Source organism: Stenella coeruleoalba (assembly GCF_951394435.1).
Source record: "Stenella coeruleoalba genome assembly, chromosome: 16".
NCBI lineage: Eukaryota > Metazoa > Chordata > Mammalia > Artiodactyla > Delphinidae > Stenella > Stenella coeruleoalba.
Window position 1 is genome coordinate 65,753,277 of NC_137162.1, and position 18,053 is coordinate 65,771,329.

The window sequence follows — 18,053 nt, forward strand, 5'->3', positions numbered from 1 at the left end:
AAAAAACACTTTTAATGCAAGAATAAAAACCACGTTGGCCATGTTTGAACAGTTCAATAAAAAGGTGATGCTGAGTTAATTTTATAGGTGGATTTTACCAGAGAAAAAGAAACATGTTTTCCTTGACTGATTATCACTTACTCTTCTCACTCTGTTCCTTGATTCTCTAGATGTTATTGACCTACAACCAGATTCACGTTTTCATATTCTCATAGGTTTTTTCTCTCCAAGAAATATCTACACTCCTTTCCCTGGTGCATCTCACATAAAGGATGGTTGAAAGTGTATTTGTTAATGTTTTATTCCTCTTTAAATTTATCACCTGAGGAAACTGCACCTAGTGCTCAATAAAATATCAAGCCACCTCACCTGGTTTAAATAAACAGATTAAAGTAAAAGAAGTTAAGAAATAGTTTAACATCGTTTCATTTAACATAATTTTCTATAGGGGAAACAATGTTGTTATCATAAAAAAATCAAACTATTATATTGTGTCCATGTATTTCTAAGAACAATGGGATTGCTCTTAATGCTTTTGATTAATAATAAACAATTTTTACTGAGCAATCACTATGTTCTTGGAACTGTCATTAGTATATTACTTAAATTATTTCATGTAATCACAAAAAACATACTGATTCTATTTACAAATAATGTAACAGACACGTTGACATAAATAACTTGATAAGGTTGATGACTGTCATCTTCCATAAAAAGACCACCAGAAAAACTATTGATCAAATTTAGCTCTTACTTTCTTAACTTACTTACTTTAAAGGGGAAAAAAATCATAATTGGGCGACATTTGTAATGTAACAGTTTAGGGTTGGTAGACACAGCAAACTGAGAACTGAAATGAATCCATGTAAGTAAACTATTCTGTGAAAAGTAAGTTGTTTTCTCAGATGAGCAAACTCTTTGTTCAGATAAATTGTTTTGCAGTGAAGTTACGTATTGGTTTAACTGCCTTCTTCTTGATCACGAAATCCTTAGAAAATGTTGGTCTCTACTCTCAATCCTGATAATTAAGCTATGTGCGCAGAGCTTAACATCACAAAGGAAGCTTCTTGGAAATAAAAATATTAATGAAAACAACAATACTAAGATATACCTTCATTATTTCTGCCTTAGATATTTGGGAAGTGTTAGGACTTTGTATAACATCAACCTAAAAAGACAAAGAATATAATTGCTAAATTATGTTTATAAAAAATAGCTCAAAAGACAAAAAGCAGCTGTGTGGTATGAAAGATAAGTCATGAACTACGTGTTGAATTATACTAGAAACTTTGGTAGACCATCAGCCTAACATTAGACTACAACCAATATGTTCTTGGTCTAACAAGAGAATGTGAATTTGACAATGAACATGTTTCTGCTCCATTTTCACAGTATAATTTTTATAATCTATACGATACAAATAAACATTTTCAGCCATTTATCTTGGGAGCATTTTTCTTTGAGGAATTTAATTATGGAATCCATTGAAATTGATATTGTAAAATGTTTCAAACAAATAAAGCAAATCTAAAAAATTTAAATTGTACCTAGTAAAATATAAAACTGGTACAACCACACTTCCCTGCAAGATACGTTATTGCAGCCCAGTCAGGCAAATGTGTGTCACTTGTTATGGACCAATCACACTTTAAGGACATTTAACCAGTCAAAACCCAGCAATTCTTTGGTCTTTTGCCAATAATCAAACTCCATATTTAAACAAGTAATGTGAGGTATCCTCCTTTACAATGTAATCTACCTATGAGCTAGGACAAAATAGCCTTTATCAGCTATTGGTAAAATCAAGTTATCTTTAACCTTTCACCTATACCTCAGCCCCATGTCATACCTTGTGATAGCCTGACACAATCCCTCAATTATGCATTTTCCCATCAAAGCTTACTTATTTCCCTCTGAGCAGTTCCTTCCACGTGGACTTCTGTACCATGTCTAAAAGACATAAAATGCTCAGCGTTTTCAGCTTCCTTAGCCTCTGGAAATAATTCAACCGCATAATGGCTGCATGGGATTTATAACATATATTGAACATAGGAGAAAAAAAATAAAACAGTTTATTAGAAATTTCTATTCTGTGAAATATTCTTTATTCACATGTACCCAGTGGCTGCTCTCTTCATCTTTCCACAGCAGCCAAGAGCACATGCTTTCATAGCCCCGCTGTCATCTCTTGTTTTCTGTCATCTTTTCTAATCTCAACACTATCCCTCTTCCTAGGAGAAAACAATACCAAGTCAGCAATAAATGCATCTCTTTATTTATTTATAAACCATTTTCTCTGATGCTTTACTGGCAGCCATCCCTCAGGCATTCAGGGCATAATTTTCTATCTTAATCACTCATTGATGAATTTCTGAAAGCAAAGACAATTCCCTCCCTAGGAGGAATTCTGGAATTGAGTTTCTAATATTGTTTACATTGCGGAGCTCAAAACACAAATTAATGGAAACAGTTGAATTATCCAATTATTTGACCAATATCATAAAAGTTTTAACCCGCTGAGTGCAAGCTTTAGATGCAAATTAGAATGTTGAAACACAAGAAGTCTAAAAGTCCATTCTTTAGAAAAAGATATCTTGTCCTTAAAGGGGGGGAGGGGCACACCCACTCTAGAACTCAGCCATAAGCTATACCTAGCATATTCCTTTTTCAGTCATGTCTCTAGAGGCCCAGGTGTCTTGTGCTGGTTTTGTTACCTGAAAACTGGGTTCACCTCTTGGTGGGTATCTAGTCAGAGGGCACAACCAAGTTAAGGAGCAAGAGAAGAGAGGATTTTATTCCTTGCAACAAGTAAGGGGAACACCAGGGATACTTCCCAAAGTAGTGTCTCACCAAATAGCAAGATCAGGGAACTTTTAAGCTAAGGGTGCATGCATATACTATATGAAGGAAAGGTATAGTCGTTCCAGGTAGAGAGAGAGTCCTAGGGGTGCTTGCCTGGTGGAGATGAGATTTCATCACAGAATTGGGGCAAAGGTCATTCTAGGTTGACAGAGTCCAGGCTCTGATTGAAGTCATGAGGGCCAGTAAGGGTTGGCCTCATTGATTCTCAGGCTCCAGTTAGTCCAGTGGTTGAGTGCTCAAGGGGTTTGAAACCCGCAAAAGAGCTCAAGAATGTGCAATGTGCGTCAGGCTGATCTTTACTTTCAAACAGAACTGGGAGTCTGTGGGACTGATTTATTGTCTCAGATATGGTCAAACTATTTTCCTGGTCTGGTAATAGATGCTTGTTCTTGCATTCTTTGTTCCTTTAAAATCATTAAAGGCCTCTTTAGAAGGCCTCTTCTTCTACGGTTTCAACCAGGAAGTTTTGCAAGAAATGTGCTTGGGCAACTATTGAGGTCAGGCATAGATCACAGAATGGCTTGGGGCCTAAAATGGCTTCTCTTATGTCAAGAAAGCTATGTCTTTCCCTTCTTTTTCTGGGGACTCCTAACCCCATCTGCCTACAGTCTCAGCATATGAGTAACCTGTGTTGTGGCTTGACCAACCCTTGTTCTTATGATTACAAGATACCCTCAGCAATAACCATTTGAGAACGTTTAAATAGACAAGGTTTCATATTTACAGGTTCTGGGGCCACACAGTGAGGTCACAGAGAGCGAGACAGAGAGAACACGCAGGCCTGAAATTCTGTTTTTATTGGGTTGAATGGTGGAGGCCTAGGGTGTCAACTTAAAGAAAAATGCACAACATAAGAGTTGTGAGTTTAGGTTTTACTCAGGATCTTACCTAGGACTATAGCCCAGGAGATAGCCTCTCAGTAGCTCTGGGGAAATTGCTCCAGAGAAGTAGGGGAGAAACCAGTATATAACTTTTGGCTAGGGAATATGTGCAGTCCAGCATACATACATCTTGGTAAAAGATTACAGCTAGTCACAAAGAACGGATATCCCAAGTTCATGATTTTAGTGCTTCTCTATGTATGGGAAGATGCAAGAATCTGCGTTCATTAGAATTCTTCCTGAGATATGCATCTAACTATCCATGTGGCCTGTTTATCCAAAGCACAGAGTGCCTCATCCTGGTTTTCATTCTGAATTCTTCTCAGGGTGCACTGTTGGTTGGTGACTGCAGTGACTAATGACTCAATCCTTGTAGAACTAGTTGGTAAGCAATGCTCTTTTATTTCCCTTGTTTTATAAGGGTTTTGTGGGCTCACTTTTTATTGGTGAATTTAAAACGTAAGAGTGGAAATGTAAAGCTTAGAAAGAGAAAAACAAGAGGCCCAAATGGTCAGTTGTTAAAATCAACCAAGATCTCTAAAACCAAGAGTCTGGGTATGTATGTGGGGGAGAGGGGAGTGCAGGGGGCACATCCTGGCTCTTTATCTAGCCATGTGGTTGACAGTGTGTTTATTCAGAGAGCCCTCTTTGAAGTGGATGCCACAGCAATCAAAGCTTAAGTCAGGTAACTGCATGAAAAAAAAAAAATCAATCGTTAAGACTTATACTACACCTAGGCCATGCCCCTAATATGGTCAATAAATTACACAAAAACAGAAAGTTTAAGATGTACAATGTGATGATTTGGTACCTACATGCATAGATTGTCAAGTGATTACATGCAATCAAGTTAATTAACTCATTCATCGCCTCACATAGTCACTTTTTCTGTTTGTTTTTGTTTTGGTAAGAACACTTAGGATCTACTCTCTTAGCTAATTTCATCTAAACAATATTGTATTATTAACTATAGTCACTATGCTGTACATTAGAATTAATGATATGCTTTTTGACTCAGGGACTTTTGCTCATCCTCCCAACCCACCTGCTTTGTCACTTACGCTTTCAATGACAACCCCATTTACTATGTAATCTTGGCCTTTTTCTTCATTTTGCTTTTGCAGTTTAAATTTCAAACCTGAATTAATCCAGTTTTTTTGATAAGCAATTTGTTTGTACTTGGATTGGCCTCTCAATTTATTCCATGAAATTGATGGTTTGCTTTTTGACAATTTCCCAGTAACATTCAGGGTCCCTGACTGATGCTACTCTAGATAGCTGTTTCTTGGTCTCTCTATTACATACCTTTGGGTACAAGACCCCCGACCATTCCTTTTCCTTCACAGGCCTCTCCTCTGTCTACCCATTCTTGGTGTACTCCTCTTCATTCTCTACACGTTCACTGAGCAATTTCAGTCCCTTTTATGATTTTTTTTTTTTTTTTTTTTTTTTTTTTTTTTGCCGTACGTGGGCCTCTCACTGCTGTGGCCTCTCCCGTTGCAGAGCACAGGTTCCGGACGTGCAGGCTCAGCGGCCATGGCTCACGTGCCCAGCCGCTCCGTGGCATGTGGGATCCTCCCGGACCGGGGCATGAAGCCATGTCCCCTGCATCGGCAGGCGGACTCTCAACCACTGCGACACCAGGGAAGCCCCCTTTTATGCTTCTGAGTTGTAAATGCGTGTGCTAATGACTCCCAGCTCCATATCTCTAACCCTTTCAACTTCAGCCTATATACTCAACTGTCCGTTGCAAATATCCCGCTAGGTTATTATAGGCATTCATTCTTCATCAAGATTCAGATCAGGCCTCAGCTCTTAGACAAGCTTTTATTCAATCCTGAATCTTTGTTAACTGCCCTCCTCCATCTTCCTACTGTGTCCTACAAACACCTCTATCAAAAATTTTGTGTCCTGAGTCAGGATTATCTGTTTTACCTGTTAATCTCCTACTGGACTGCAAGTTATCTGGGAGCAGGAATTTTGCCTAAATCAACCTTGCATTTCCAGCATCAAATAGAGTTTCTGCAACATTAGGGGTGATAGATAGTGTAAGTAGTTTAATTTTTTTGTTTTGTTTTTGTGTTTGTTTTTAATGTTCAGGCCCTTCAACAATGGCCTAGTTTTCCTTGGAAAGTAATAATGTATGTTGCAATACCTTTTAAGCAGCTACTTTCCTGGGAAAATGTAGACCTGGTATATGCCTCAGGTTGGCAGTTGGACTATATAGCCTCTAAGATCTACAAGCCTGAAATTATATAAATCTAGTCTCCTGTAATGCTTCAAAAATAAATAACATAAGAAGGAAAAGATAACTTTTTTGGCACATTGTCCAACGTTTCTAATTAATCATTTTGCCAGTACTAAATGTATTGCTTAATTATTCAGAAATCAAATAACATTAACACTACCAAAAGCTATTGAAAATTGGCACAAATACCATTAACAGATGAAGTATCATTTAAATTAAATGCTTCATTTATTTCATTATTTTAAAGTCATCACATGAGTGTAGAGTAAATGAGCACACAACTTATGACAATTTACTTTTGGCAAGTATTGGGGTCTTCTAGGGACAGAATCTGTGTGTTCTCACTCAGAAACAATGAAGAGTGACCTCCAATTTGGCTTTATTCTTAATGAGTTTTTCTATGTTGACAAAGAAGTATATTTGAGCTTATTGCAAAATGAGAGAAGTGAGATGCACATATTTTCATGCTGAGGCAGAATGCAAGCTCACCTTCAATAACTAGAGGGTTTTTTTTTTTGAAATATCATGACTGGATTCTTTTGCAATGGTGCCAATCAGTCATCTTCAGAAAAACATACATTGCAAGAGAAAAAGGTGTGGACAAATCTGGAGGTGTTTTTGAATCAGTTGTACAAATGGACAGTTTACATCTATTTTAAAGAAGAAAAAGAAATAGACTCAGAAATTAAGTGACTTGCTTAAGGTTCCAACAAGAACAGAATAAGAGTTCACGTTATTCTTTCTTGTATTTATCAGTTTATGACTACTTCTCTTCTGCTGAATGTTTATTTCTAAAAGGTCTTCTAGAGCCCATAGAACCACAATGGAGACCACACCCTTGTGGCTTTCTGCACTTGTGTTTTGTGGGGGTGGGGGCAGGAAGTGATTATGATGAGGTGGAGATAGCAAGTTGAGATGGCAGAGATAATGAATTGGGGGATTAGATGAGATGCTCAGAGTTTGACTCTTTTAGAGAAGACTAGTGTTTGTTCTCATATTAATAGATTAGCTTCTTGTTTTCCTCTATCCATTCTCAGCAACATAAAATATTGGCTACCAATCACAATACTAAAAGTGTAACAGAGAAAAAATTCCCACGCTCAAGGTAGAGAGTGAAGGACTAGACTCTGAGAAACATTTCTAGACCCTCAAATTTTCTCTAAGCTTAATTGCCTTGGACATATAGCTACCTTCATAGGCCATTTTTAAAGTTTCTATGTACTTCAAGAACAATCCGGTAACTGTGACTTAATATTTAATTCTCTGAAACTTCAGAGGTTTGAACTTTGACCGATGGCAATGGTTCTGGAACCAACAGACGATCCTTAGCTCAGTAAAATTCCACTTAATGAGGGTAAAAGTAGCCAAAATATTCTTCAGAAAGTATTTTAATTGTCACTGGATTATTCGATAGCTTATCCTTTTCCATCCACAAATACACATATACCAGCAATTTAGGCATTCTAAACAATGTGTTTTCTCTATTTAACTGCAAGAAAGGCGTATGTTTCCAATTTAATTAATCAAGCTGAGCTCCATTTCAAGGGGCTGAATTGTATGATCATGAGGCTTTAATAAATTATAAACTTTTCAACGGGTAAAGGCAACACTTCTCAGACTTAACATAATGGAATTGGGCTAATTCATTCAGAGCTTTATTCACCAGGACTGAGATATGCTTGCCTCCAGGCAAGTGGCATGAATTTCTCAAGACATTTCTTATAAAGAAAGTACACGGTGGAATTAGAAATCTCTTTCCAAGATCCAACACAATGTTTCTGCTCATTCTACATCTTTAATAATCACTAGTCATATAGGGATAAGTATTAATGTTAACTTCCCAGCTAACAGGAATTTTACACTGAAGTAATATCTTTAGATGTTGAGAGAAAAGTCAATGTCATAAATGAAGTTGATTACCCTTTGAGAGACTAAAAAATTGTTAATATATTTTCTTTAAGATTCCATTTTATTCTCGACTGAAAGAAGGTAAGTCAGCACATAAATTGGAGTGCAGGTTATCCCCCCAAATTTTAGAGTAAGCTGCAATAATTCACATAGTTTGGGAGTTTAAATCTTCCTCATAGTCTCTGAAACAACAGAGACTTTGGGGTCAAAATCAACTCCAGTATAGCTTAATTTAAATGCTGACCTCTTCAGAGCTTCCCTGGCGGCGCAGTGATTGGGAATCCACCTGCCAATGCAGGGGACATGGGTTTGAGCCCTGGTCCGGGAGTATCCCACATGCCAAGGAGCAACTAAGCCCATGAGACACAACTACTGAAGCCCGCGCACCTAGAAGAGCCCACGCTCTGCAACGAGAAGCCACCGCAGTGAGAAGCCTGTGCACCACAAGGAAGAGTAGCCCCTGCTCGCCGCAACTAGAGAAAGCCCATGTGCAGCAACGGGTACCCAACACGGCCAAAAATAAATAAATTAAATAAATGAATTTTTAAAAATAATAAAATAAATGCTTGCTTCTCCAAAATGTTAACAGCTACAGAGGCTATTTGTACTGGATAATATTTTTATTTACCACTAGTCACATGAAAACTTGAAAATGTATAACCCAAAATAACTTGTCCTTTTATTTAGGTGCAGGTGTGAAACTCTGTGTACAGAGAAGACAGTGAGAGTTTAGTCACTTCCTAGCATCCCCACATGATGTGGCTTTAGATCTTTCATTATTGCTTATCAGGAACTGAAGAAGTGTCTTGAATTTTCAGTTTACTAGGTTTAAATTTTTCTTATTGTACTTAATGGGAGAAATTATATTTGATAATTTGAGAATTGCTGAACAATATTCATATCAAATTCAAGGGCTTAGTATATAATTTTTTTTATCAATATCAAGATATTCAGTATCAAAATATTATGGACAGAACATTAAGTAGGTAAAAGAGGACCATGATTCATCTCAGCTCCAGCACTCTTAAAATGTGTTCCTTGGAACAAATTCTAGTTCTTCAAGAGGGTAGAAATCTGAATGCCATTTCTTGACATGTCTTTCTTATCTCCCACATCGTTGTTAACGTGAGAGATAAGAAAATTCTTTCTTTTCCAGCTTTATTGAGATATAACTGACATGTAATGTTGTGTAACATATTCCAACAAGGTGTAAAATGTGTTGATTTGAAGAAATGTCTGTTTAGGTCTTCCACCCATTTTTTGATTGGGTTATTTGTTTTTTTGATATTGAATTGCCTGAGTTGTTTGTATATTTTGGAGATTAATCCTTTGTCAGTTGCTTCCCTTGCAAGTATTTTCTCTCATTCTGAGGGTTGTCTTTTCATCTTGTTTATGTTTTCCTTTGCTGTTCAAAAGCTTTTAAGTTTAATTAGGTCCCGTTTATTTTTGTTTTTGTGTCATTAAACATACAGATGGCCAAGAGGCACATTAAAAGATGTTCAACATCACTAAGTATTAGAGAAATGCAAATCAAAACTACAATGAGGTATCACCTCACACCAGTCAGAATGGCCATCATCAAAACATCTACAAACAATAAATGCTGGAGAGGGTGTGGAGAAAAGGGAAGTCTCCTACACTGCTGGTGGGAATGTAAATTGGTACAGTCACTATGGAGAACAGTATGGAGATTCCTTAAAAAACTAAAAATAGAGCTACCATATGATCCAGCAATCCCACTCCTGGGCATATATCTGGAGAAAACCATAATTTGAAAAGATACATGCACCCCAATGTTCATGGCAGCACTATTTACAATAGCCAGGACATGGAAGCAACCTAAGTGTCCATCAACAGATGAATGGATAAAGAAGATGTGGTACATACATACAATGGAGTATTACTCAGCCATATAAAGGAATGAAATTGGGTCATTTGTAGAAATGTGGTTGGACCTAGAGTCTGTCATACAGAGTGAAGTAAGTCAGAAAGAGAAAAACAAATATCGTATATTAAGGCATATATGTGGAACCTAGAAAAATAGTACAGATGAACATATTTGCAGGGCAGGAATAGAGACGTAGATGTAGAGAACAGACAGGTGGACATGGAGGGGGAAAGGGAGGGTGGGAAGAATTGGGAGATTAGGATTGATATATATATAATAGTGAAGTAAGTCAGAAGGAGAAAAACAAATATGTTACCGCATATATACGGAATCTAGAAAAATGGTATAGATGATCTTATTGGCAAAGCAGAAATAGAGACACAGATGTAGAGAACAAACCTATGGATACCAAGGGGGTAAGGAGGGTGGGATGAATTGGGAGATGGGGCTCAACATATATACATTATTGATACTATGTATCAAATAGATAACTAATGGGAACCTACTGTATAGCGCGGGGAACTCATTGCTCTGTGGTGACCTAAATGGGGAGGAAATCCAAAAAAGAGGGGATATATGTATATGTATAGCTGATTCACTTTGCTGTACAGTAGAAACTAACACAACATTGTAAAACAACTATACTCCAATAAATTTTTTTTAAAAATACCATGTATAAAATAGATAGCTAGTGGGAACCTGCTGTGTAGCACAGGGAGCTCAGCTCTGTGCACGGTGATGACCTAAATGAGTGGGATTCGGTGGGTGGGTGGGGGGGTGGGAGGAAGGTCCAAGGGGGAGGGGATATATGTATATATATAGCTGATTCACTTCATTGTACAGCAGAAACTAACACAACATTGTAAAGCAATGTTTTTATACGCCAATAAAACAAGTCTTGATTTGATACACCTATATATTGCAAAATGATTACAACCATAGCTAGCTTTAGCTAACATCTCCATCATGTCATCTAATTACCATTTCTTTTTATAGTGAGGACACCGGAGATTCACTCTTACCAACATTCAAGTATTTAATTCAGAATTATTAACTGTAATCATCATGCTGTACATTAGATCCCCAGAATGTGTGTATCTAACACTGGAAGTTTGTACTCTTGAATCCATAGCTTTCAATTCCCCTTACCCTCCCAGCCTCCAGAACCAGCATTCTAGTCTCTACGGTTTCAGCTATATTAGATTCCACATGTAAGTGATACCATAAAGAATTTCTCTGTCTTATTTCACTCAGCATAATGCCCTCAAGTTTCATCCATGTTTTTGCAGATGACACGATTTCCTTCTTTCTCATGGCTAAATAATATCTGTAATATTTAAATATATGTGAGATATATATCTGTATCTATATTAGATAGATAGATTCTTTATATATTCATCTATTGACATTTACATTGTTTCCATAATCTGGCTATTGTGAAAAATTCTGCAATAAACATGAGTGCAGATGTCTCCTCAAGATATTGTTCATTTTCCTTTGGGAACATAACCAGAGGTGAGATCACCTAATCCTATGGTAGTTCTATTTTTAATTTTTGAGGAACCTCCATACTGGTTAATCCCTTACATGATTTGCAAATATTTACTCCATTCCATCGGTTGGCTTTTCATTTTGTTGATAGTTTCCTTTTGTTGTGTAGAAAGTTCTTAGTTTCATGAAGTCACACTTGTTTGTTTTTGGTTTTGTTGCCTTTGCTTTTGGTGTCAAATCCAAAAAACTTTGTCAAGACTGATGTAAAGAAGTTTACCACTACTAGGATCTCTTCTAGGATTTTTATAGTTTGAGGTTTTATGTTCAAGTCTTCAATACTTTTTGAGTTAATTTTTGTGTATGGTGTAAGATGAGGGTCCAGTTTCATTTTTCTGCATGTAGTTATTCATAGATAATCCATTATGCCTCACCAATTAATCCTCCCTTCACATATAATCCCTGTTTATTGTCCTTACAGGTTTGCCTTTTCCACAATGGAAAAGTGTAGTATGTAGACCTTTCAGGCTATCTATCTTCCTTTACTCAACAGTATTCACCAATATTCATCCATGTCTCCTTGTGGCTTGATACATCATTTCTTTTTATTACTTAATAATATTTCATTGTATGCATGTGCCACATTTGGTTCATCCATTCAACTACTGAAGAATATATAAGGTGCTTCCAATTTTCAGTGATTATGAATAAAGCTGCCATAAACATTTTTAGATAGGTATTACAGCTTTTAATTTTCCTTTCTTGTAATATCTTTATCTGGTTCTGGTGTAGGGTAATTCTGGCCTCATAGAATGAATTAGGAAATGTTACCTCTGCTTTTATTTTTTTGGAAGAAATTTAGAGAATTTGTGTCATGTCTTCCTTTATCGTTTGATAGAATTCACCAGTAATGAAAGTCATATGGACCTGATTTTTTCCTATTTGGAGGTTATAAAAATCATTTAGGTGTGTCTTTCAAGAAATTGTTTTATTTGATGTATATTATCAAATTTGTGGGCCTTAAATTGTTCATGATGTTACTTATTATCGTTTTAATGTCCACTGGAACAGGTTCATCAACTTCCCTGATTTTTTCAAAGCACTAGATTTTGGTGTCATGATTTTTATATTATTTTCCTCTTTTTTGAATTTCAATAATTTCTGTGCTAGTGTTATTTTTTCTCCTTCTTGATTTAAATTTAATTTGCTCCTTTATCTCCAGTTTTCTAATGTAGAAAATTTGGTTATTTCATTTTTATTTCATTTCTGACATGCGTATTTAAAGCTATAAGCTTCTTTTTAAGCACTCCCTCTACTCCATCCCACGAATTTTGATGAATCATACTGCAATTTTATTTAGTTCAAAATATTTTTTAAAAATCCTCTTGAGATTTCTTTTATCCATAGGTTTAGGTTAGATGAGTATTATTTATTTTCAAAGATTGGAAGATTTCCCAGCTATATTTCTGTTATTGATTTTTAGTTTAAGTGAACTGCAGTATGAGAACATACTTTGTATTATTTATACCCTTTTAAATATGTGAATGTGTGTTTTATGACCCAGAATATGTTCTACCTTGGTGAATGTTTCATGCAATCTACAGAAGAATGTATATCCTGCTTTAATTGGATGGAGTATCCCATACATGACAATTACATCAATTTGACTGTTATTGCTGGTCAGGTCATGTTTATGCTTATTGAAAGGAATGCTAGCAAAGTCTGCAGTAGACAGGCGTGGCAGTGTCTTCTCTTTTTTGTTTTTGTTTGTTTGTTTTTGTCTTTTCATACTTCTTTTGATCATGAGGTTTCAGAAGTTCCTTTCTCAGGAAGGCAACAGGGGTAGTGCATGTATGTGCATGGGATGGGGATGTTTATTCATAGAATAGGAAATGTTTTCAGTGAAGCCAAATTGTATAGTAGATAAAAGGCATTAAATGAGGCATCTCCTAGTTCAAATCTGTTTATGCCACTTCCAATGTGACTTAGATTATGTCCCTTCCAGTTTTCCGAATTTTTCTCAATTGCAAAATATGGATCCAGGGCTGTATATTTAAAGGCCCTTCTGACTCTGCTTTTAAGCCATGAAACAAAAGAACAGTGGTAGGATGATAGAATAATGTGTTGTGATTTTTGAGACAATGGAGCCAAAATTCCATATAATACAAATTAACCTGTAAATGAGAGATTTTTAAAAAGAAAGCCTTATCTTGGGACCAAATTCTAATTAGCATCTATTTGTTGCTCAATGGAAGGGAAAACATCTGAGCTTCTCAGGGGAGGAATAGAAAAATCTGCTGCTGCTGTGAAGCATGCCCTCTCATGGAAAGAGAGTTCATGTAAGCAATATGCTTTGGCATCCCTGAACAAGCAAACAGACACACAAACACAAGAGTTGCATAGAGAAATTTAGTAGCATTGTATGAAATGATATATCTAAATATCAAAATTTAAGTGAAATATAAAGGGAATTGAGGATGTTTTCCCAGACATGGCAACATAGAGCTAGGGGTTTTACATACGGGATTTCAGTGAATTCTCACAACATCTACAGATTCAAACAGTAAGTTTAAGGATAATAACTTCTCTGTGGCAGAACTGGGATTAAAATCCAAGTTTGTCCAATGTATAAAACTCTTCTTTGGAACTATAGTCATGGGAAACCCTCAGGTTTGTAGCTGAATGAATAAAAATCTCACTTGAAATATCATTGAGACCAATTTTGACTTTCAGATCAAACAGAACTTCTGTTAAATTAAACGGAATGTGCTAAGGACACATATACTATTAGTAGATATATTTTGGTTTCCAGGTGGTAAGGTGTGGTATGGGGAGGTGGAAAGTGAGGGCAGGAAATATAATTGAGGAATTAAGAAAACAATTTCAACACCTTTAGAATGTAAGTGCAAACCCTGTGCTAGGAAGGAGAGCATCACACTGGCATACTAACACATGAAATGTCAAGAAAACTGATGTATAGACTAGTTCTTAGAAAGCGTGAATCTCTGAAAATTAACCGAACAATTAGGTACGTTTAAGAATGAGATCCGGACTTCCCTTGTGGCATAGTGGTTAAGAATCCACCTGCCAATGCAGGGGACACAGGTTTGAGCCCTGGTCCGGGAAGATCCCACATACCGCGGAGCAACTGAGCCCGTGCGCCACAACTACTGAGCCTGTGCTCTAGAGCCCACGAGCCACAACTACTGAAGCCGGCGCACCCAGAGCTCATGCTCTGCAACAAGCCACCGCAATGAGAAGCCTGCACCTGCAACGAAGAGTAGCCCCTGCTCACCACTACCAGAGAAAGCCTGCGCACAGCAGTGAAGACCCAATGAAGCCAAAAATAAATTTTTAAAAAAATAAATTTAAAAAAAGAATAAGATCCATATGCAATTCATATCTCAGACCTCTGTTGAGTTGAACTAAAGTGACAAAACTATTTAATCACTAGATGAGGGTACTCCAGTGACAACTTCTTAAGCTGATCTGGAATTTGATTGCTATGTAGGTACACTTATACTATTTTAATCAAGCACAACTTTTGTTTCAGGTGTGCTTTTACAAATGGCTTGCATTTTACATAAGTAATGTAAATTATATAATCACGCTTAACAATATTACTGCCAAATAATTATACAAATATTTTAAAATAATTGTATTTTAATTAAGCTTAAATTAAAAGCCATATGCCTTTGATTAAACTACACTTAAGCCATATTGCTAAATGACTGTATTTATAAAAATGTGCTCGATACTTACTTAAGAGTTATGAAAAGGCACCCAGTTTTGTTTGCTGGCATTTCAATCTCTGTGTACGTATACACACATTTAAGGACTGTAAAAGAGAAACCACAAATTAGTGATATTCAAGTAGAACATAAATTATTTTCCTTGTAAGCTATAACTGCAACAACAAAAAGTTTTATCTTACATTTTTGTCAGTAATATGAATGTTAAAGAGTTGAAAATTTATGTTACGAAGCACCTTCAAACAGACTGTGAAACAACAGATCTTTGAAGAAGCTATTAGCATGGATTGTGTCAAAAGTATGCATCCTAAAAAGTTCCTAAATATGTATTTATGTAATTGAAGTTATTACAGTTTATTATGTCATTTATCCATGCACTAATGAAGAAAGAATCAACAGCTTAAAACACTCTTATTAGAGAGCCTGACAGTTATATGCGAGCAACCCAATCTTGAGCTTTCCAGGAGGTTAAGGAAAACAATTTAGATATTCTTGTGACGTTCTCTGTTATATCCCTAAACACAGCTTCTCTTTAATAATAAAAGTACAGTATATACTTGTGATGACTATCAAATAATAATTATAGGACTATCATAGAAATCAAATCATATCCCACAAATTGTGTCGAGCTGTTTTGGAATAGAAAGACATGAAAGTAGGAGAAATAATCACAACTTTTATAAATACTAACAATGGACAGCTCTCTGCTTTCATTGAATTGATATCTATATATGAAGACACAAAGGGGACATTATTTTCATTCTGTAGGGAGATCTGAAGACTAATGGGTAGCCTTTGCCCTCCAGTGGTGTTGTTACTGTTGATGTTGTTCTTGCCTCTTGTTGTATTTATTTATTCTAGTGTATTTATTCTAGATTGGGAGAGAAAGGACTTCTATAGAGGAAATGCTAATTACCTATACGGAACAAAAGCACAATAAATGTAATACTGCCTTAATTGCTAAATGAGTGGTAAATCATAAATGCTACCACTTCAGAGAATGTGTAAATACATTTGCAAGAGTTAGACTGATGTTGTCAGTTTTCATTCAATGTCAATTTCCAGAGGATTTCAATGTAAAAAGAGTTTTCATTTGCAGACACAGGATAAAGATAACGCTAGTTCAGGAGACAATTTATGAACTAGCGGGCTGAATTATTATAACAAATCCCACTTGACTAAAGATGATAATGATTTGATAAATACTGTCTCTTTCCCTAACCTTCTCTAGAAAGAGACCTTAGTAGAAATGACTTAGCAGTTGTTTCAACAAACACATAGGAAATCTATTATTTTCTTTCAAGTCAGGGATGGCTGGTATGAATAAGAGGATTTGAGGTCTGTACCTAACTTTGCTAGTGTAGAGATAACTAATATAACCTAGACAATTACAATTAGCCCATAAACTATTCTTAGCCATTTTAATCCCCTGGTCCATTTTCAGACACTGAAGTTCTCCCTAATGCAATATAAAAAGGTTATGATACATGGTTCCAAGTTAAGAACTGATTTTTTAAAAAACATGTTCTATGTCATGACTACTTTTTCAATCACTGTATTTTTGGCTTTTATCAATTTCCTTATGTAGCACACTGATTCAATATATATTCTTAGCAAATTAGCATGAAAATTATGTAGGAATGTTGGACATTCAATACTGAGAAAGGAAGAATTCAATAGGAGAAACATGTCACCTACCATTATTCAACTAATTGAGTAAATAAAGAATGTTAATAATGTACTTAATGCTAGTATAATTTTAGCTGAAGATTTGCCCTGATAAATATTAAAATCCTTGTCAAATTAACTTTGGTAAAAGTTTTTATATTTTTTAATTTAACAAAATAATAACAATGCTAAATATATACAAGTAAATGTTTATTGAGTGCTGTGCTCACTACTTTATATGAAATTACCCTTTACTCTCAAAGTAATAGGAGGAAAAAACCTAGAGGAGCTCATAGAAGTTAAGCAACAAACTTTCAGTACACACCTGGGAAATGATGAAACAAACAATTCTATTTGATAATGAAAAAATTATTAATCTAAATTTGATTACTCTGCTTATATATGTTGGTTCACTCTGCTCAGAATCTCCCTCAATCCCATTCCATTTTTGTATCTGCTTATAAAGGTCTTATCTATAATTCCAGAGAAAGCTAATCTATAGTTCCCTTGAGAAGTCTTCTAGATCCCTTAACTCAGAAGCATCTCCATCACTCCAAACTCCTATTGTATGAAAATACATTTTTATTGAGCATTTATAACACTCTACTCTGTTATTAAATTATCCTTACAGGTATTTGTTCACCCTAACTGGATTATGAATACTGAGAAGTCAGGAATTATGATCTCGTCATATTAAATTCTGCACAGACCCTACTAAATTGAGCATTTGTTGCATTTATGCTACCTTCCTACCTCTTAGAAATATACCTTAGAGTTCAATAAAATTTAAATTGGACCTTCATGATTACATGTAAAACAATAAAAACCTATGCACTATAGAAAAATATAATGGTTCTACTCTAATAGAACAGTTACATAGGAAAAATGTTAATATAGATACCATGATGAGCAATAATGTCAGTTAAGCACCATGATAATATAAAACAGATTTATAAAATTGAAAAAAAATATTTACTTGGCTTGTTTCTCCAGTATTGCATCATTCAGAAAAACATAGTTGACAACCTTGTATGATATTTACTGCAATAGTAGAAGAATTCAGATAATGGCTGTGTTTTTAATTTTTTGTGTGCATATTCCATTAATTGAAAAATAATTCAAAGAGAAAAGCATAAGCATTAGCAGGAAAGATTTTGAAAATGCCCAGAATGTAAACCATCCATGTCAAAGAAATGACATAAAGGTTATATATAGGAAGAGGTCTCATTGGGGATGGAGGATTGGTGTCTTAAAAAAACAGAGATTAAAATATTTAATATATGTTTTCTTTTGTTTATTTAGATAGTGACTACTTTTAAAAGCAATGATTAGTGGATTTGTTACTTGTTAAACTTTCT

General features: G+C 35.6%; 1 protein-coding gene across 13 annotated transcripts in view; it reads right to left on the reverse strand.

Annotated features, from left to right (window-relative positions):
* The window catches only part of LOC307175034 (uncharacterized protein), a 527,231-nt gene that overhangs the window by 118,868 nt on the left and 390,310 nt on the right, over window positions 1-18,053 (reverse strand). For all 13 annotated transcript variants that reach the window (XM_079899803.1, XM_079899796.1, XM_079899801.1 and 10 more), the window contains 2 exons: window positions 15,038-15,113; window positions 1,904-1,950 (listed from right to left, as the gene is read on the reverse strand). In XM_079899803.1, coding sequence (XP_079755929.1) covers window positions 1,904-1,950; window positions 15,038-15,078 — 88 coding nt within the window. In that variant the 5' untranslated portion in view covers window positions 15,079-15,113. The remainder of the gene's footprint in view (window positions 1-1,903; window positions 1,951-15,037; window positions 15,114-18,053) is intronic.